The sequence below is a fragment of the Lampetra fluviatilis genome, chromosome 51, assembly GCF_964198595.1.
Source record: "Lampetra fluviatilis chromosome 51, kcLamFluv1.1, whole genome shotgun sequence".
Lineage (NCBI taxonomy): Eukaryota > Metazoa > Chordata > Hyperoartia > Petromyzontiformes > Petromyzontidae > Lampetra > Lampetra fluviatilis.
Window position 1 is genome coordinate 6,901,088 of NC_136325.1, and position 21,369 is coordinate 6,922,456.

General features: G+C 51.7%; 1 protein-coding gene across 1 annotated transcript in view; it reads right to left on the minus strand.

Moving 5' to 3' along the window:
- Nucleotides 1-20,773, minus strand: part of LOC144948841 (unconventional myosin-VIIa-like) — a 71,588-nt gene extending 50,815 nt beyond the window's left edge. The window contains exons 1-9 of the mRNA XM_078878492.1: nt 20,756-20,773; nt 10,710-10,823; nt 9,683-9,853; nt 8,645-8,829; nt 7,282-7,403; nt 5,914-6,056; nt 4,555-4,668; nt 2,922-3,075; nt 820-896 (exon numbers count right to left, since the gene is read on the minus strand). Coding sequence (XP_078734618.1) covers nt 820-896; nt 2,922-3,075; nt 4,555-4,668; nt 5,914-6,056; nt 7,282-7,403; nt 8,645-8,829; nt 9,683-9,853; nt 10,710-10,823; nt 20,756-20,773 — 1,098 coding nt within the window. The remainder of the gene's footprint in view (nt 1-819; nt 897-2,921; nt 3,076-4,554; nt 4,669-5,913; nt 6,057-7,281; nt 7,404-8,644; nt 8,830-9,682; nt 9,854-10,709; nt 10,824-20,755) is intronic.
- Between the last annotated feature and the right edge of the window lie 596 nt (nt 20,774-21,369).

Sequence of the window (21,369 nt, forward strand, 5' to 3'; positions counted from 1 at the left end):
GAAAAAAAATTCCAAAATTTTCCACTTTTTAGGGGAAATTTTTTTTCATATTTAATTTGAAATACCAATGTGATAAAAATGAAACTCTTACTCAAGAAAAACAGAAATGAATAATAAAATAAAACCGATGCCACGCATATAAAGGATTTATAGTGAAAAACTTTGTTTTTACGGGTTAATTTTTTCCACTAGGCAAAACCGTGCCGTGCCCGGGGGTAACCGGCGCCAATGACGTCGCGCTCGGTGAACGGTCGGAGAGAGACGCGCGGCGTGCCGACCGACGTCACAATCAAACAAAGAGAAAGATCCCCCCCCTCCCGCCCCCCGTGTAGCCTTAACGGACTGTCGGGGCAAGTGCTATTAGCGAGTAGCGCCTATGAAGGCCGGCACGGCACACGAGGCGGTGGGTGGCCAGGGTGTCCCAACCCAAAAAAATATCTAAATTTGAAAACGCATTTCCTGCCTAAAATATTAAAAATTCACTAACACGTGGGATGGACTTTTTATTGATTTTTTACAATAATGTCTAATGGTGTATTGTATTACACTGCTGTTTTTACTTTTTTTACCATTTCTTGTTTCATTGTATGTAATGGCAGAGATTAGGGATTAATAAAGTACAACCATAACCACAATCATATGAACAGAAATCTATGCATTGTTATATGAATACAAGTCCACATATTGTGGCCAAGGTTCAGCAAATTGTTGTTTTTATTTACATAGCATAGCCATTTTTTTATATAGCAATATATTGGGGGGGGGGGGGGCATTTTGAGCATATTTGACGGTGGATTCGGGGAAGTTGCTTGAAGTCACCTCGAGCAGCTTGGAGGCCCAGGTCAGGTGGTCGTTGGTGAGAATTTCGCAGCACTCAATATTGCTGCTCACCGTGCCTGTCGGGGTCACAGAGGCAAAGGTCCATCACATCGCCTTCAGCAGACTGGTCAGCGCAAGGGCCCAGTGAGTGAGCAGGCACCTACGAAGTCCGCCGCGGCCGCGCGGACAGCGGAGTTTGCGTGGCCTTCCCCAGTGGCGATGCTTACACATTTGCCGCGACCGGCTACTCGTTTGAGGCTGAGTCGACCTAGGGGGAAGGCCCAGGAACTGGTGTTTTGGTGGCCGTTAACGGGAATCGCCACTCGGGTCTCCGGGTTCAGGAGAGCGCATGGCGCTAACCGCTGCACGAGCTCGACCGGCTTACGGGAGCTCCGTTACAGCCGCCGCAAGCAGCATCTAAACCAGCGGTTCGTCTTCTTCTGAACCTGGGGTGCATCACGTGCCCACGGCGGGTGCGAGATGCCCTTTGCGGGGGTGCGGGACATGGCCAGGCTATTTTAGAAGGCAAATCATTGACAACACAAATTAAGCACGGGGGCACGTGTGTACAACTGATTTTTCGATTTAAAGCTTTCGTTACTGCAGGGATTCATCTTCTTGGTTCTTTCGGTAAAGTCACGTAGAAGGGAAATAATAAAATAATAATAATACAACATTATAAAATTTCGATTGAAAGCTTTCGTGACTGCAGGGATTCATCTTCTTGGTTCTTTCGGTAAAGTCACGTAGAAGGGAAATAATGAAATCAAATATTATTTTATTATTTTATTCTTTCATTGTATTTGTTTTATTTTTATTATTTTATTATTTCCCTTCTACGTGACTTTACCGAAAGAACTAAGAAGATACAACTTATTTGTTTCATCAAACCTATGTGCCTATTAACATTATAAATTTGTAATGACTGAGAACTGAAGGGGTGCAAGGCTGCAGTAGGTAAAAAAAAACACTTATCTATGCCATAAGATTTGTTTAATTTTACGAGATAGGGCCCACTGAGCTATTCCGTAAACGGCGGTCAGAGCCGTTGAACTCTGTTAATGATCTTGCTACTTTTATTAGGATGAAGTGAAACTTTATTCGTTGGGTCTTTCGGTAAAGTCACGTAGATAGGTTCAAAGAAAATAACAAAAAACTACGACGTATCAATCACAACAACAACCTGATGACGATCACTTGTGTTGTGATCTTAACGTCGCAATTACATACAATGAAACAAGAAATGGTAAAAAAAGTAAAAACAGAGCAATGTAATACAATACACCATTAGACATTATTGTAAAAAATAAATAAAAAGTCCATCCCACGTGAATTTTTTTAATATATGAATTCCTGCAGTCACGAAATGCTTTAAGTCAAGATTTGAAGTGAAACTCATTGGAAACTATTTTTATTTTACGAGGTGAGGCCTCACACAGCCATACGGCTCTTTTTCAGAAGCGACCTGGCTATCACAAATGATAGCTCAACGAATTGGGCTCATCATCATCATCACGTGGAAGTTGTATACCAGCCAAATACTCTCAACGCGTGTGACGTTAATTCTAAATGTGGAGGGGAAAACCTGAGAAAAATCCACTCGACCACGGGGAGAGCGAGAGAGACAGACAAACTCCAAATATACAGCAGCAAGTATCGTCAGGGTCCGGATCGAAACCACGACCTCCTGTATACCAGGCGAGGTAGTTAACATCTCCGAGCCACCGTGATGATGATGAGAGAGAGAGAGATACGCATACTCCAAATATACAGCAGCAGGCGTCGTCAGGGTCGGGATCGAAACCACGACCTCCTGTATACCAGGCGAGGTAGTTAACATCTCCGAGCCACCGTGATGATGATGAGAGAGAGAGAGATACGCAAACTCCAAATGTACAGCAGCAGGCATCGTCAGGGTCGGGGTTGAACCCACGACCTCCTGTATACCAGGCGAGGTAGTTAACATCTCCTAGCCACCGTGATGATGATGGGAGGGAGAGAGATACGCAAACTCCAAATATACAGCAGCAGGCATCGTCAGGGTCGGGGTTGAACCCACGACCTCCTGTAGACCTGCCGCCAAGGCGACTGCTCGCCCGCACCTTCTAGCTTGAGGTTCCCCAGGTGCAGGATGCTCGCCAGCATCTTGGAGATGTCCAGGTACTCAGTTTCGGAGAAGGCGAGCACCTTCATCGCGGAGCGGATGCTCGCGAAATCCTTGAGGTCGTCGCGCCCATCGCAGCGCGTGCAGTTGCCCTGCAGCGGCGAGCGTGGGGACACCGCAGCGACGGTCACGGCACGGGGGAAGAAAATAAATATAAATATTTGTCGACTGGCAATGTTTCTTTTTGTTTTAGTGGCACGCGAAGAGAGAGAGAGAGCGAGAGACAGGACGATTTGAGAGAGAAGATGACACAGAGAGAGAGAGGGAACGACTCAGAGAGAGAGAGAGGACGACTCAGAGAGAGAGGACGATTTGAGAGAGAAAGAGGACAACTCAGAGAGAGAAGAGACGACTCAGAGAAAGAGAACGACTCAGAGAGAGAGGACGACTCAGAGAGAGAGAGGGCGACTCAGAGAGAGAGAGGACAACTCAGAGAGAGAGCGGACGATTCAGAGAGAGAGAGAAGACGGCCGAGAGGCTCCAGGAGAAGGAACCACGGATGATCAGAAAGTCACCCACGCGATGAGCCGGTGACAATTTCCCAAACTCAGCGGTCCTCAATATATATTAAGGTGCCATCAGCCAATTTATCAGGCCGGCTTTTTTGTGTTTATTTTGTTGTCCTTCCCTAACACCACCGATTAGCACGGTTGGCTACGTACAGCCCTAAATAAATTTAACGTGGATGCATGACGAGCGTTCACACGCGGGACAAAAACCAGAGCGTCCGGAGACAGCTCGCGCGTGTGCGAGGGGGAAACGCTCTATCCTCCGCAGGTGGAACAGTCCACATCATTGCTGCACTGCCGCCTCCTGGCAGCGCCAGGGTTGCGGCTCATCCTCCTCCTCGACGCCTACCCACGGGAAGGGAGTTCCTGTGCTGCAGCGATCCACCAACCCTCACAGCTGCACGGTCGGCCACGCACGGCGCGGTAGAAGTCCAACGTACGTGCCGGATCGAGGTCTCATCACCATCTGGATCTAGGTCTCATCACCATCTGGATCGAGGTCTCATCACCATCTGGATCGAGGTCTCATCACCATCTGGATCGAGGTCTCATCACCATCTGGATCTAGATCTCATTGCCATCTGGATCGAGGTCTCATCACCATCTGGATCGAGATCTCATCACTATCTGGATCGAGGTCTCTTAACCATCTGGATCGAGGTCTCATCACCATCTGGATCTAGATCTCATCGCCATCTGGATCGAGGTCTCATCACCATCTGGATCGTGGTCTCATCACCATCTGGATCGAGGTCTCAACACCATCTGGATCGAGGTCTCATCACCATCTGGATCGAGATCTCATCGCCATCTGGATCGAGGTCTCATCACCATCTGGATCGTGGTCTCATCACCATCTGGATCGAGGTCTCATCACCATCTGGATCGAGATCTCATCGCCATCTGGATCGAGGTCTCTTAACCATCTGGATCGAGGTACCTTCACTATCTGGATCAAGGTCGTCATCGTCAAGCACGTTACTTAAGGCTGCCCCCCCTTCCCCCCCCCCCTGCTTATCCGTGGCAACGCGTCGGCAAAAAGTCCGAGGCGCTGGAGGTCACCGTGGTGAGGAAGGCGTAGTCCGCCGGCTTCCCGAGGCCCAGTCTCTTCTTTTGTTCGTCGCTCGAGCCGAGCAGTAGGCAGTAGAAGATGTGGTAGTTGCGCTCCTGCTCGGCCTGCGTTGTTGCGTGGGGAAATATAAAAGGGTGGGAGTCGGAGAAAGTGCCGCACCCCCACCAACCCCCTCCTCCCCCCCCAACCGCTGAGTGACAACGACGTTATTCGGACAGAGGACGACTCAGAGAGAGAGAGGATGACCCAGAGGGTCCAGAATCAGCCGGTGACAACAATTGCCCAAGCTCTGCGATCCTATCAGCCAATAATTATCAGCCGGGTTTTTTTTTTGTGACAGTATCCGAATAATGTGGTCACTGTTTGCCTCAACGACATTGTTCGGAGAGCATCGGACAGTATCCGAATAATGTCGCGAGACAAACAGTAACCACAAAACAAAACGAGTGCTCGTGAAAAGTGGAGCAAAAAAAGTCGGCCTGTGCGCATTGTATTCATGTCGCCAGTGAACACAGATCAACGAAAGCTTGTTGTGTAGGCGGGTTTACGACGGCGTGTGGCTGTTATTGTGCAGGATGCGGTGCCTTGGTTGCCGTGGCTGATGTCTAGAGTCGTGTCAACTGATTTTTTAATTGTCCTCGAGGCTTTTGGCGGTGTCTATGGGGTTGCGTAGTGTGTACTTGAGCGTTACGGGGACAGCGTTTGAGTGCTTTGTTGTTGTGTTTCGTATTGTTTATAAATGCCTGCCGTTGGCTCATTCGTAGGTTCATTCAGACGCTGTCTTTCCGACAGCCCTGTTCTTCACCTGAGGACGGCTGCTTGCGTTGTGGCCTATACGTCGTGAGAATTGTATTTTATTATGTTTTATTTTTATTATTTTATTATTTCCCTTCTACGTGACTTTACCGAAAGAACCAAGAAGATGCCTGCCGTTGTTAGATAAGACAGTTGTATCACTGTCGCGGGAAGGCCAATAGCACGACCATCTTTTCAGAGGTCACTCACAACAGCCCCACCTCGTGGAAATATTACGAGCCTCCACTGTCGGATACAAAGTAGAGGGGTTTTTTTTGGGGGGGTGGAGTAGCACGGTTGGACCTGGGCCCTGGTGCTAGGTTAGAAATGAGGGGGCCCTATGTCCGCCTTTCTCCATCCATTCACTGGACATCTGTGGAACAAAAATAGCTTCACAGCTCATCGGATTCCTCCGGTATGAAAAAATTGTCTGATGATGATCATCATAATATGATGACTTTGATAATGATGATGACAATGATGATGATGGCGACGATGACGACGATGACGACGTTGACGACGATATTGATGATGACACTGACGGCGATGGGTACCTGCCCACACACGCGCGTCTTCTCCAGGAGGTACTGCTCGATGCGTGCCCCCTCGATGACGCTTTTCTCGTTGAAGTGAATCTCCACGTACTTCCCGAAGCGGCTCGAGTTGTCGTTCCGGATCGTCTTGGCGTTGCCGAAGGCTGCGGCGCAGCAGGCGGCACATGGTTATCATTTTCTTATTATCGTCATCATTATTATCTTATCGTACGTTCATATAGCGCCTTAGCCAAGGCGCTGTACGGTGAACTAACCACGGTACAAGACGGTTGGTGAGATGACACGACATGAGCGGATGGGATGTGTGTAAAAATTAACCCGTAAAAACTAAGTTTTTCACTATAAATCCTTTATATGCGTGGCGGCTAGAGTCCTCTCGTCCTCTGGCTTGAGATGGCTGCCACCTATGGGTCAGATGAATGTCTGCCACCATTAAGCAATTGGTAATTAAATATAAAAAAAAAAATCCTAAAAGTGTAAAATCTTGGGAAAAATTTTTCACGAAAATTAATTGTCACGCACAACGAGTCTGTGTGGAAAATGTCAGCTCGATTGGATCACGGGAAGTGGGTTAAAAAACGACAGAAAAAAAATGTGCACGGTCGTAAGCGCGCAAGCAAGCACGGAAGTGAACTTAATATAAAGGATTTTAAAATGAGGCGGTGGTGACGACGCGTGGAATGATTGTCGCGGTTATTACGCCACCCGCCGGTATTAATCAGGCCGGCAGCGCGCGAACCTCGCGTGCGATACGGCCAGCACAGTTTTCGGGGTCTCCGGCCCAAAGACCTGGAACACGTTACCAGCTCACGTTCGAGAAGTCCATCCCTGAGTTGTTGTCGTTGTTGTTGTTTCAGAGAGCCTACTTCAATGTGTGATCAGTGCGCATCCGTGATGGACTGGACTCATAAGAGTGCGTAATATCAAATGTTCTTACTTACCTACATCCATACATTACGTTCATGAAGCAATTTTACACGTAGGCTTTCCTGACCGATATCATCCATAAAAGTTGTGGCTTGGCTCTCCAACACACCGGTGTGCTGTACTAGTGACGAATTGGCACGTTCTGTTTACGTGACAACCCTTACTAGTTGGCTGTGCCGGGTGGTGGCGGGCTTTAATGACACATTTATATATTTACGCGTTCACGAAGCAGTCCGCAAAGAGCCGCGTGCGTCACCGGAGGCAGCAGGTTGCCGGCCCCCTGACCTAGCTCACATTCATTTGGATCCGAGCTCATGTATGTGACCCTGGGGGGGGCCCTCCATCGCACTCTTTACTCGCCGTCCTCTGAGAATTCGCCCGCTTCACTGAATCACTTAAGCGCGAGAGCCCGCAGGCGCGCTTGGCTCCGGAGCCGCGCACCTTCGAGGATGGGGTTCGCCTCCAGGATCTGCTGCTCCACCCAGGAGTGCTGACCGCTCACGGCCGCCAGGAACTGCAGGATGAGCTTGGTGCTCTCCGTCTTGCCAGCGCCGGACTCCCCGCTGTGGGCAGGGCAGGGTCGGGAGGTCACGGTCAGGAGCCGAGAGGTCAAAATGCCATTGAGATCGCGTCCCACCCTCGCCGTTGCTTGCTTCATTTCTTCCTTGCGACATCTGATCTTCATGAGGTCTTACGGTCGCGTGGCCACTCTCCAAGATCTGGTGGCCATCCAGCAGAGGTCGCAAGCGGGTACCCGATACCCGTACCCTACCCGATACCCGGATAGCCGTTTGCGACCCTGGTGCGGCCGGGTACGGGTACGGGTAGCCGCACGTGACTCACCCCAACCAATGAGTGAGAATGCCGTGAGTCACTGGTGAGTCACCGTTTGTCACTCATATCCCAACGTCTTGTCTCTTCTCACAATTCAAGTTCCTAGAATCAACCCACCTGCGCCTGCAACATGGCTTCATCCCAGAGGTTACAATCGGGTACCCGATACCCGTACCCTACCCGATACCTGGCTACCCGTACCCGTACCCGACCGGGTACGGGTACGGGTACCCGTTTGTGACCCTGGTGCGGCCGGGTACGGGTAAGGAATCAAAACCCGTTTGCGACCTCTGCCATCCCGGTCTCAGGACCATCTGGATATAAGTCTCATCACCATCTGGATCGAGGTCTCATCCCCATCTGGATCTAGGCCTGATCACCATCTGGATCGAGGTCTCATCACCATCTGGATCTAGGCCTCATCACCATCTGGATCGAGGTCTCATCACCATCTGGATCGAGATCTCATCACCATCTGGATCTAGGCCTGATCACCATCTGGATCGAGGTCTCATCACCATCTGGATCTAGGCCTCATCACCATCTGAATCGAGATCTCATCACCATCTGGATCGAGGTCTCGTCACCATCTGGATCGAGGTCTCAGGACCATCTGGATCGAGGTTTCATCGCCATCTGGATCGAGGCCTCATCACCATCTGGATCTAGGCCTCATGACAATCTGGATCGAGATCTCATCACCATCTGGATCGAGGTCTCACCACCATCTGGATCAAGGTCTCAGGACCATCTGGATCAAGGTCTAATCACCATCTGGATCGAGGTTTAATCACCATCTGCATCGAGGTTTCATCACCATCTGGATCTAGGTATCATCGACAAATGCTCCAACTGTGCCCCCCACGTCACAAATCTCATACTTACAGCCCCCAAAAGAGCTTCACAGCTCATCGGATTGCCCCCGCCCACCCCACCCCCCTTCTTGCCACGTGACTGCCCACCCTCTCACCTGATGATGCAGCACTGGTTGCGCTCGTTGCGGCGCATGTTGAAGTGGGCGTTGTCGGCGAGCGCGAAGATGTGTGGCGGCAGCTCGCCCACCTTGCGCCCACGGTACTGCTGGATCGCCTCGGGCGAGTAGACGTTCAGCGTCTTGTAGGGGTTCACGGCGACCAGGATGGAGCCCGTGTACGTCTGCACGCGCGCCCCACAGCGACAGCGGGTGTTGCCACGGGAATGGCACTGGAAGCTATGGGCACGGTGGCGTGATGTTAACTACCTCGCCTGGTGTGCAGGAGGTCGTGGGTTCGATCGCGACCCTGACGCCTGCTGCTGTATATTTGGAGTTTGCGTGTCTCTCTCTCTTATCAACGAGGTGGCTAGGAGATGTTAACTCCCTCGCCTGGTATGCAGGAGGTCGTGGGTTCGTTCCCGACCCTGACGCCTGCTTTATAAAATAGAATTTGTGTGTCTCTCTCTCTTATCATCATAGTGACTAGGAGATGTTAACTCCCTCGCCTGGTATGCAGGAGGTCGTGGGTTCGATCCCGACTCTGACGCCGACTGTATACTTGGAGTTTGCGTCTCTCTCTCATCATCATCACGGTGGTTAAGAGATGTTACCACCCTCGCCTGGTATGCAGGAGGTCGTGGGTTCGTTCCCGACCCTGACGCCTGCTGCTGTATATTTGGAGTTTGCGTGTCTCTCTCTCTCTCCACAATTAGAAACAGTGTACGTGTGTGAATGTGTGTACACTTGGGAAACAAAGGCGGCCGGGCGTGGGGCTGGCCACCCACCCCCTCGTGTGCCATAGGTGCTTACTAACAGCACTTGTCCCAACGGTCTGCTAAGGCTATACGGGGGAACTTTGTCTTAGTTTGTATGTACACCCACACGCGCACGTACACTGAGTGCGTGTGTATGTGCGTACACACGCTTGGTGCACGTGTGAATACACGCGTGCGTGCGTATGGGTGTACACACGGACACACACAGAGTGCGCGTGCGTACGTGCGCGTGTACGCTCAGTGTACGCTGTGTGCACACGTGTGCGCGTGCACCCACGTATATGAGGTCCTCCCGGTATCGCGTGAGCAGGTTGCGAAGGATTCCCGCCTCGTGCAGGTCCCCCAGGCGGATCATGTCCTCCACGCCCGTCACCGACGTGGGGTGCATCAGCCGGATGAGGCCCTCGTTGGCCGGAGTCACCCAGTGCTCCTGCAGCACATTGGGGACGCGGCCACAGCGGTGACAGCATCGACACGACGACGTCAACGACAGCGGTGACAGCGTTGGTGATGGTGGCCGCAGCGGTGTCGGTGGCGACAGCGGTGACGGCGGTGACGGCGGTGACGGCGGTGACGGTGGTGACGGTGGTGACGGTGGTGACGGTGGCCGCAGCGGTGTCGGTGGCGACAGCGGTGACGGTGGTGACGGTGGTGACGGTGGTGAAGGTGGTGACGGTGGTGACGGCGGTGACGGCGGTGACGGTGTTGACGGTGGTGACGGTGGTGACAGTGGTGACGGTGGTGACGGTGGTGACGGTGGTGACGGTGGTGAAGGTGGTGACGGTGGCCGCAGCGGTGTCGGTGTTGACAGCCTACAAGGGAGATCTTCGGTGCCGAAATGGCGCGGGTGCGACGAGTGGCGTGCAAACAGCCGATCGGCAAACTGGCCGGCTTCTACAACGCGTAGCTCATCAGCAAGCACACCATCACCACTACCAGCAAACTGGCCGGCTTCTACAACGCGTAGCTCATCAGCAAGCACACCATCACCACTACCAGCAAACTGCCCGGCTTCTACAACACACAGAAATAGACATCGATACAGACAGACAAACAGAGACAACCACAAACAGACACATAGATGGACGGACAGAAGGAGACGACAACAATCAATAATGCAGACAGACCCAACAGCAGACAGACAGGGAGGCAAACAGACAAGCAGACCGGCAAACAGATTGGAAAATTCGGCAGATAAACACACAGACAGACAAGCAGACACACAGCCCTACAAGCAGACGGACACGCGGACGGCAGTGATTCGAGCAGACGGACACGCCACTCACGGTGCCTTCGTCATCCAGCAGCAGAACTTTGCCGGAGTCGGAGAGTTTGACAACGGCTCCGGTGGGGACCGCAAACTCCCCGGGATTCTCCACGTCCAGGAAGACATGGTCGCCCTGGCCACACAGCAACAAACAAGCAAACAACGACAACAAACAACAACACGCAACAACAACAAACACAACAACAAACAGATCAACAAACGCCCAACAAACAACAACAAACAACAAACGAAATTCAACAACAAACCCATCAACAAACACAACACACACAGCAACAAACACAACAACAAACGCATAACAAACAACGACAATAACAAATACACAGCAGACAACAACAAACACAACAAACGACAACAAACAGTTTAATTTAAAACATGTTCTTTGCTGCATATTGAGTCAAACTGTTAAAACAACGACAACGACGACACACTTTAACTTTTAACAGTTTGATACTCCGGATTTGAAGCTTTCGTGACTGCAAGGAATCATCTTCTTAGGTTTTTTCGGTAAAGTCACGTAGAAAGTAAAATAAAATAAAAACAAAATCACGACGTTTTGTGTTGCCTCCGAAACGTCGTGATTTTGTTTTTAGTTTGATACTCTTTGGTTCTTTCGGTAAAGTCACGTAGGTAGAAAAGGTGGGTGTTGCGATCGAAACGTCGTGATTTAATTTTATTTTCTACCTACGTGACTTTACCGAAAGAACCAAAGAGTATCAAACTAAAAACAAAATCACGACGTTTCGGAGGCAACACAAAACGTCGTGATTTTGTTTTTATTTTATTTTACTTTCTACGTGACTTTACCCAAAAAACCTAAGAAGATGATTCCTTGCAGTCACGAAAGCTTCAAATCCGGAGTATCAAACTGTTAAAAGTTAAAGTGTGTCGTCGTTGTCGTCGTTGTTGTTCCGATGAAATGGAAGGAACCCGGAAGGAGAGGAAAAGCTAGCAAGAGCGTGGCAGGCTTGACCAAGAACAAGACATCATCGTGAGAGATTTGGAGCCACAAGGATTGTGGCCACGACTTGGCACATGAGCGAGGGAACAACACGTGACATGAACCCCCCCCCTACGACGGGCTTAGCTGCCCCATGGGTCGTGGTGGTGGTGATGATGATGGTGATGAACATTGAGACTGGGCCTTACAGAGCACATACACCGTCAACCCATGCGGTTTAGCCCGTATTCTTGTATACAGGGAAAATTGAATTTTCAGGTCCATACGGCATACAGCCGTTTCAATACGGGCACAAACAAATGTTGTCTATTTGTGTTTCTCCCTTGTGATGGGACTTTGTAGGATGAACGTTGAGATTTAGAAGTGCACGGGGTGACCAATAAGGTCTGAATTCGTCTGTAGTAAGGTAGGGCACTGATAAGGAGTTGACAGGTTTGCTGCTATACACTACACTATGTCTCTGTGTGAGTCTATGTCTCTGTGTGAGGCTATGGGTCTATGTGTGAGTCTATGGGTCTCTGTGTGAATCGATGGATCTCTGTGTGAATCTATGGATCTCTGTGTGAGTCTCGGGTCTCTGTGCGAGTCAATGGGTCTCAGTGTGAGTCTATGGGTCTCTTAAAGAATATATGGGTCTCTGTGTGATGAGTCTATGGGTATCTGTGTGAGTCTATGGGTATCTATGCATATATGTTGAACTTCGCACCGTAACGTAGCCAATTGTGCTATAACCCGTCCGTGTCTAACACGTGCCTTTCATGTTGTTGTAGTCGCCTTCAAGTATAATGCCTTTGAAGAATCGTATTTGTTAAGGGTCTACATTCAGTTGTTTCCTGTTAAGGGTTTTTTTTAAATCAGTTTTATTCAAGGGCTTATGTTCAGTTTTATCTGTTTAGGAATGTGTATGTTCAGGATTCTATTAAATTGTACCTGTCAAGGGTTTTATCAGTTAAGGTTGTTTTATTTGTGTGTTAAATCAGTAAAGTTTTTTTTTTTAGGTTTCATTCATGAGGTGTTCGTTAAGGGTCAGGGTTGACTCAATCTTAAGCTTCGCTCGCTGGGACCACCGGCTCAGACAATTGCTCACGTTTGTCGTAAGCCAGGGCCGGAGTTCGAGCTCAGGCCAACTCCGGGTTCATAGTGCGGTAGATTTACGTGCCCCACGACCACTGCCCTACCCCCACTAAGTATTTACATGTCACGGAGTCAGAGGCGGAAGGGTCAAAGATTACTTTTTCTTTACATTCCTGATCTGGAGTCTTATTTCCCACTTTTAAGTCACAAAGGCAATTGACCTATGCGTTGCAATTCCACGCCCGGAGAAAAATCTACGCGCCCACGGAGAGAGAGACACGCAAACTCCAAATATACAGCAGCAGGCATCAGGGTCGTGATCGAACCCACGGCCTCCTGCACACCAGGCGAGGTAGTTAACATCTCACAGCCACCTTGGCACACCTAACCCAAAGCATCGTGGCCGTACTTAAAAATAATAATTAGAAAACCAACCTTTATTTCTTTGAAAGCGCTCGTCTTAAGCCCATGCAGTCGTAAATACAACCACCAATCATTTAGGAATCATTACGAATCTTCAAATGAGTAACTTCTGAGCGTTAAGCCAGGCGGCAGAGCCAATCGGAGAAAGCGAGGCTCTTGAGCGTGGGGTGAAAGGGCACGGCGTGTGACAGGACGACATCTGTGAAACTACTGAGCGATCTGTAAAACTACTGGGACATCTGTAAAACTACTGGGACATCTGTAAAACTACCGGGACATCTGTGAAACTACTGGACATCTGTGAAACTACTGAGCGATCTGTAAAACTATTGCGACATCTGTGAAACTACTGAGACATCTGTGAAACTACTAGGACATCTGTGAAACTACTGGGACATCTGTAAAACTACCGGGACATCTGTAAAATTACTGGGACATCTGTAAAACTACTGGGACATCTGTGAAACTACTGAGAGATCTGTAAAACTACTAGGACATCTGTGAAACTACTGGGACATCTGTGAAACTACTGAGAGATCTGTAAAACTACTGGGACATCTGTGAAACTACTGAGACATCTGTAAAACTACTGGGACATCTGTGAAACTACTGAGAGATCTGTAAAACTACTAGGACATCTGTAAAACTACCGGGACATCTGTGAAACTACTGAGAGATCTGTAAAACTACCGGGACATCTGTGAAACTACTGAGAGATCTGTAAAACTACTAGGACATCTGTGAAACTACTGGGACATCTGTGAAACTACTGGGACATCTGTGAAACTACTAGGACATCTGTGAAACTAATGAACATCTGTGAAACTACTAGGAAATCTCTGAAACTAACGGGACATCTGTGAAATTACTGGACATCTGTAAAACTACTGGGACATCTGTGAAACTACTAGGACATCTGTGAAACCGGGACATCTGTGAAACTACCGGGACATCTGTGAAACTACTGGACATCTGTGAAGCTACCAGGACATATGTGACACTACTGGAACATCTGTGACACTATTGAGACATCTGTGAATCTACTGGGACATCTGTGCATAGCTCTTCGGATTTCTCCAGTGCAAATCAATATTCTGATTCTGACAATGGGCCCAGTTGGTCAAAAGCCAGCTGGGTACAAAGGTTCGTCAACCAGGTTCTGGCCTCCATCTCGTGGTTAACGTGGAGTTGGCAGCGGTCACGATAGCCGGCTGCCCACAAAAGTCGTGTTTGCCGTCCTGCGGTGGAACTGCCAATTTGCGTAACGGCTGTACGGGTGGTTAAATCGATCCATCCTCAATTCGGTCGTCACCAGCACCCCCGTGTGCTCACCCCCCCCCCTCTCCCCCGACTTCCTCCTTCCGTCCGTCTTGTGACCCCTTCATTGTCGGAGACGTGCGGTTGATGATGGCGAAAATCGTGGATTCGTTTTGCCACTGAATATTCTGATTGTCGGAGACATGACGTTGTTGATGATCATGATGACGAAAATCGTGGATTAATTTGCCACTAAATATTTTCATTGTCGGAGACATGACGCTGTTGATGATGATGATGGTTACGACAATCAGGCATTCATTTGTCACCGAATAGTTTCATCTTCGGAGTCGTGACGACGGTGATGGCGACGACGACGACATTCAAGGATTCATTTGCCAACCGAATATGTTTTCGAGGTCTTTGGCAGACTGTGGCAGGCACGTGACTCACGGTAACAGCCATCGGGTTCACGCTGTGACGACATCGATGACGCAGCAGCAGCTGTTGCTATTTTTTCGCCGATTTCAAATTCACTTCATATTGTTTTTTTTTGCACATTTCTGTGAGCCTGGTGACTATTTTAACCCCTGACTTTCTCTCTCTCTCTCTCTATCGAGTTTGTCTCCTGGTTACACAAAAAAGAGATAAGGGCCGTCCATAAATGACGTCACGCGATTTTGGACGATTTTTGACCCCCCCCCCTCGTTACACGGCGTCACCAAACGTCAGACACCCCCTGAAATATAACGTCACAAAGCTCTGCCACCCCCCCCCCCCCCCCCAAAATAAAACATGCTTCAAATCGCTTTAAACTATTGTCATTGTAGTGCGTATTTAATGCGGCGCTGCACTCTGATGTTGTAGGATAAAACATTGATACAGCTGTCGTGCTGTGACGGTTCCACCTGAAGACGGAAGCTTGTGTTGCCTCCGAAACGTCGTGATTTTTATTTCATTTTGATTTTACTTTTATTTAGAAAAAAAAATTACCTACGTGACTTTACCGAAAAAAACCTAAGAATATGAGTCATTATTTTATTTCCATCAGGAGATAAGAATTGCGAGGTGATTTATTTCATGGTGGTGACAGTTTCGGGAGGAGCGGTGGTTATCGCACTGCACTTCGAACCGGCAACTACCTGATATTTGATTCCAGGCAGTGGCGAATGTCAGTGACGAGGGATATCTGAACACGTCCTGGTTGGGAATAGGAGGAGGAGGTAGTGATGGGTGGGACACGTGGTGTGGAGGGTGGAGGAGTAGGATTGGGTAAGAAAATTTCAGGCGGGAAAAAGAGGTAGTGATGGGTGGGACACGTGTGGAGGAGGATTGGAGGAACGTTGGTGTAGCGGTTAGTGCGCTGCGCTGCGAACCCGACGAACCCAAGATTGATTCCCGCTCACGACCGAGCAACACGGGTGACAATTATTTTAACCGGTCATGGGCCACCCCTAGGTCGACTCGGCCTCAAATGAGGACCTGGTGCGGTGTATAAATATCGCCACTGGGGGAGACAGAGATGGCCGGGCGTAATGTTGGGTCACCCACCCTCTCGTGTACCTTGCCGACCTTCATAGGTGCTGCTACTTGCTAATAGCACTTGCCCCCAACAACCTGTAACAAGCTATACGGGGGTGGATCTATGCCTTTGTCAGTGGCGTGTGACATCTGAACTGATCACTGGGATCACTGCACACTTTACAAGCGCAGCACTTGGCAAACAACCGCCAGGCCCAACCCCAACAACCACCAGGTTCGACCCCAACAACCACCAGGTACGACCCCAACAACCGCCAGGTTCGACCCCAACAACCGCCAGGTTCGACCCCAACAACCGCCAGGTTCGACCCCAACAACCGCCAGGTTCGACCCCAACAACCGCCAGGTTTGACCCCAACAACCACCAGGTTCGACCCCAACAACCGCCAGGTTCGACCCCAACAACCACCAGGTTCGACCCCAACAACCACCAGGTTCGACCACAACAACCACCAGGTTCGACCCCAACAACCGCCAGGCGCGACCCCAACAACCGCCAGGTTCGACCCCAACAACCGCCAGGCTCGACCCCAACAACCGCCAGGCTCGACCCCAACAACCGCCAGGCTCGACCCCAACAACCGCCAGGCGCGACCCCAACAACCGCCAGGCTCGACCCCAACAACCGCCAGGCTCGACCCCAACAACCGCCAGGCTCGACCCCAACAACCGCCAGGCCCGACCCCAACAACCGCCAGGCTCGACCCCAACAACCGCCAGGTTCGACCCCAACAACCGCCAGGTTCGACCCCAACAACCGCCAGGTTCGACCCCAACAACCGCCAGGTTTGACCCCAACAACCGCCAGGCCCGGCCCCAACAACCGCCAGGTACGACCCCAACAACCGCCAGGTTCGACCCCAACAACCGCCAGGCGCGACCCCAACAACCGCCAGGCTCGACCCCAACAACCACCAGGTCGACCCCAACAACCACCAGGTCGACCCCAACAACCACCAGGTCAACCCCAACACCCGCCAGGTTCGACCCCAACAACCACCAGGTCGACACCAACAACCATCAGGTCGACCCCAACAACCACCAGGTCGACCCCAACAACCACCAGGTCGACACCAACAACCATCAGGTCGACCCCAACAACCGCCAGGTTCGACCCCAACAACCACCAGGTCGACACCAACAACCATCACGTCGACCCCAACAACCGCCAGGTTCGACCCCAACAACCACCAGGCTCGACCCCAACAACCGCCAGGTTCGACCCCAACAATCGCCAGGCCCAACCCCAACAACCACCAGGTTCGACCCCAACAACCGCCAGGCGCGACCCCAACAACCGCCAGGTTCGACCTCAACAACCACCAGGCTCGACCCCAACAACCGCCAGACTCGACCCCAACAACCACCAGGTCCGACCGCAACAACCGCCAGGTTCGACCCCAACAACCGCCAGGTCGACCCCAACAACCACCAGGTCGACCCCAACAACCGCCAGGTTCGACCCCAACAACCACCAGGCTCGACCCCAACAACCGCCAGGTTCGACCCCAACAATCGCCAGGCCCAACCCCAACAACCACCAGGTTCGACCCCAACAACCGCCAGGCGCGACCCCAACAACCGCCAGGTTCGACCTCAACAACCACCAGGCTCGACCCCAACAACCGCCAGGCTCGACCCCAACAACCACCAGGTCCGACCGCAACAACCGCCAGGTTCGACCCCAACAACCGCCAGGTTCGACCCCAACAACCGCCAGGTTCGACCAAACAATTGCCAGGTCCGACCCCAACAACAACCGTCAGGTCGACCCCAACAACCGCCAGGTTCGACCCCAACAACCGCCAGGCACGACTCCAACAACCGCCAGGTTCGACCCCAACAACCGCCAGGTTCGACCCCAACAACCGCCAGGTTCGACCCCAACAACCGCCAGGTTTGACCCCAACAACCGCCAGGTTCGACCCCAACAACCGCCAGGTTTGACCCCAACAACCGCCAGGTTTGACCTCAACAACCGCCAGGCCCAACCCCAACAACCGCCAGGCTCGACCCCAACAACCGCCAGGTTCGACCCCAACAACCACCAGGTTCGACCCCAACAACCACCAGGTTCGACCCCAACAACCACCAGGTTCCACCCCAACAACCGCCAGGTTCGACCCCAACAACCACCAGGTTCGACCCCAACAACCACCAGGTTTGACCCCAACAACCACCAGGTGCGACCCCAACAACCGCCAGGCGCGACCCCAACAACCGCCAGGTTCGACCCCATCAACCGCCAGGCTCGACCCCAACAACCGCCAGGCTCGACCCCAACAACCGCCAGGCTCGACCCCAACAACCGCCAGGCGCGACCCCAACAACCGCCAGGCTCGACCCCAACAACCGCCAGGCTCGACCCCAACAACCGCCAGGCTCGACCCCAACAACTGCCAGGCCCGACCCCAACAACCGCCAGGCTCGACCCCAACAACCGCCAGGTTCGACCCCAACAACCGCCAGGTTCGACCCCAACAACCGCCAGGTTCGACCCCAACAACCGCCAGGTTCGACCCCAACAACCGCCAGGCGCGACCCCAACAACCGCCAGGCTCGACCCCAACAACCGCCAGGTTCGACCCCAACAACCACCAGGTGGACCCCAATAACCACCAGGTCGACCCCAACAACCACCAGGTCGACCCCAACAACCACCAGGTCAACCCCAACAACCGCCAGGTTCGACCCCAACAACCACCAGGTCGACTCCAACAACCATCAGGTCGACCCCAACAACCACCAGGTCGACCCCAACAACCACCAGGTCGACCCCAATAACCACCAGGTCGACCCCAACAACCACCAGGTCGACCCCAACAACCACCAGGTCAACCCCAACAACCGCCAGGTTCGACCCCAACAACCACCAGGTCGACTCCAACAACCATCAGGTCGACCCCAACAACCACCAGGTCGACCCCAACAACCACCAGGTCGACCCCAACAACCGCCAGGTTCGACCCCAACAACCGCCAGGCTCGACCCCAACAACCGCCAGGTTCGACCCCAACAACCGCCAGGCGCGACCCCAACAACCGCCAGGTTCGACCTCAACAGCCGCCAGGCTCGACACCAACAACCGCCAGGTTCGACCTCAACAGCCGCCAGGCTCGACACCAACAACCGCCAGGTTCGACCCCAACAACCGCCAGGTTCGACACCAACAACCGCCAGGCGCGACCCCAACAACCGCCAGGCGCGACCCCAACAACCGCCAGGCGCGACCCCAACAACCGCCAGGTTCGACACCAACAACCGCCAGGCGCGACCCCAACAACCGCCAGGTTCGACCTCAACAGCCGCCAGGCTCGACACCAACAGCCGCCAGGCTCGACACCAACAACCGCCAGGCGCGACCCCAACAACCGCCAGGTTCGACCTCAACAGCCGCCAGGCTCGACACCAACAACCGCCAGGATCGACCCCAACAACCACCAGGTCCGACCGCAACAACCGCCAGGTTCGACCAAACAATTGCCAGGTCCGACCCAACAACAACCGTCAGGTCGACCCCAACAACCGCCAGGTTCGACCCCAACAACCGCCAGGCACGACTCCAACAACCGCCAGGCCCGACCGCAACAACCGCCAGGTGCGACCCCGACAACCGCCAGGCGCGACCCCAACAACCGCCAGGCCCGACCGCAACAACCGCCACTTCCGACCAAACAATTGCCAGGTCCGACCCAACAACAATCGCCAGGCAGGGCCCCAATAACCGCCAGGCGCGACCGACAGCAGAGGGTTTGGGCAACCAAAATTAACAACCAATCAATAACTGCCACGAAGCCGTGGGTCCTTAAAGAGGCTGAATGCAACTCCGCACAAAAAGATCCGTAGTACATTTACGTACTTTTTTTACCAACTTTGTTCGTAATTATCTTGATTATCATTCCTACTACGACTATAGTCGGCCAAACAACGAGACGGTGGACTTTGCTCGAACAGTGCAGAGATATGAGCAGAGAAACCGCACACATTTAATTAAACTCAACCATAAAGACTTTTTTTGGTATGGCAACCGTTGAGTAATAACATAGTTCTTCTTTTCCAACAACTAAGTGGAGACCCACTGAACAATAACATCGCTCTCTTTCAGAAGCAGTACCTGACCCACACACAAGTGATAGCCCAACTAAGTAGAGACCCACTGAGCAATAACATCGCTCTCTATCAGAAGTGGTACCTGACCCACACACAAATGATAGCCCAACTAAGTAGAGACCCACTAATCAATAACATCGCTCTCATTCAGAAGTGGTACCTGACCCACACACAAATGATAGCCCAACGAAGTAGAGACCCACTAATCAATAACATCGCTCTCTTTCAGAAGCCGTACCTGACCCACACACAAATGATAGCCCAACGAAGTAGAGACCCACTAATCAATAACATCGCTCTCTTTCAGAAGCCGTACCTGACCCACACACAAATGATAGCCCAACGAAGTAGAGACCCACTAATCAATAACATCGCTCTCTATCAGAAGCGGTACCTGACCCACACACAAATGATAGTCCAACTCAAGTAGAGACCCACTAATCAATAACATCGCTCTCTTTCAGAAGCCGTACCTGACCCACACACAAATGATAGCCCAACGAAGTAGAGACCCACTGAGCAATAACATCGCTCTCTATCAGAAGTGGACCCTGGCCCACACACAAGTGATAGCCCAACGAAGTGTGCTCATCATCATCACCACGTCGACATTTATCGCAGCAGCAGCAGCAGCAGCAGCCAAATAATGATGTTGCTGCTGATTCTAAACGCGCACTCACCTGCCGAAGGATGACCATGTCGCCTCCTGATCGACTGCCTCCACCGGCACCTGAACGTCGACAAAGCATTTTGTTCTCATCAGGTTCGGGGGTAGAGGGGTATGAAGAGAACTCCCAGATCCAACAGCGGGCAGAGGCAGAGATTTACAAATCGCTCGACAGCGTTGGGTTGGTTGTTGTTAACGGCGTTGGCCGAAAGACGACGCCAATCGGCCTGCGATGATGATGATGACGATTGTTATTTTTTGTCTGTTTGTTTTCGTTCACGCGTCCTCGCAAAGAAAACGGCTTTGGCTCGGACCCCCGTGCCTCGTGAGAAAAGCGTCGGGTCACCGCCAATTCGTTTTCGTTGTGCCGATGGTGGTCGTGGTGGTTGCTGGTGGGGCTGGTGGTAATGTTTCACCGATGTGGGCAAAACGCCGTGCGGTCCCTCCGCCGGTGGTTTATGGCGGAGAAAATTGTAAAGTTAAATAAAAACCCGAGCGGGACCTTTGGAGGTGGATCTGCGCGTTAATGATCGCGGGAACTGAGAGAGCGCGGGGGATGGAGACTGGGGAACGGGGATGTTAAGGAGGAAAACTGTGACGTTTTTAAGAGTCATTATGGGCTGCTCT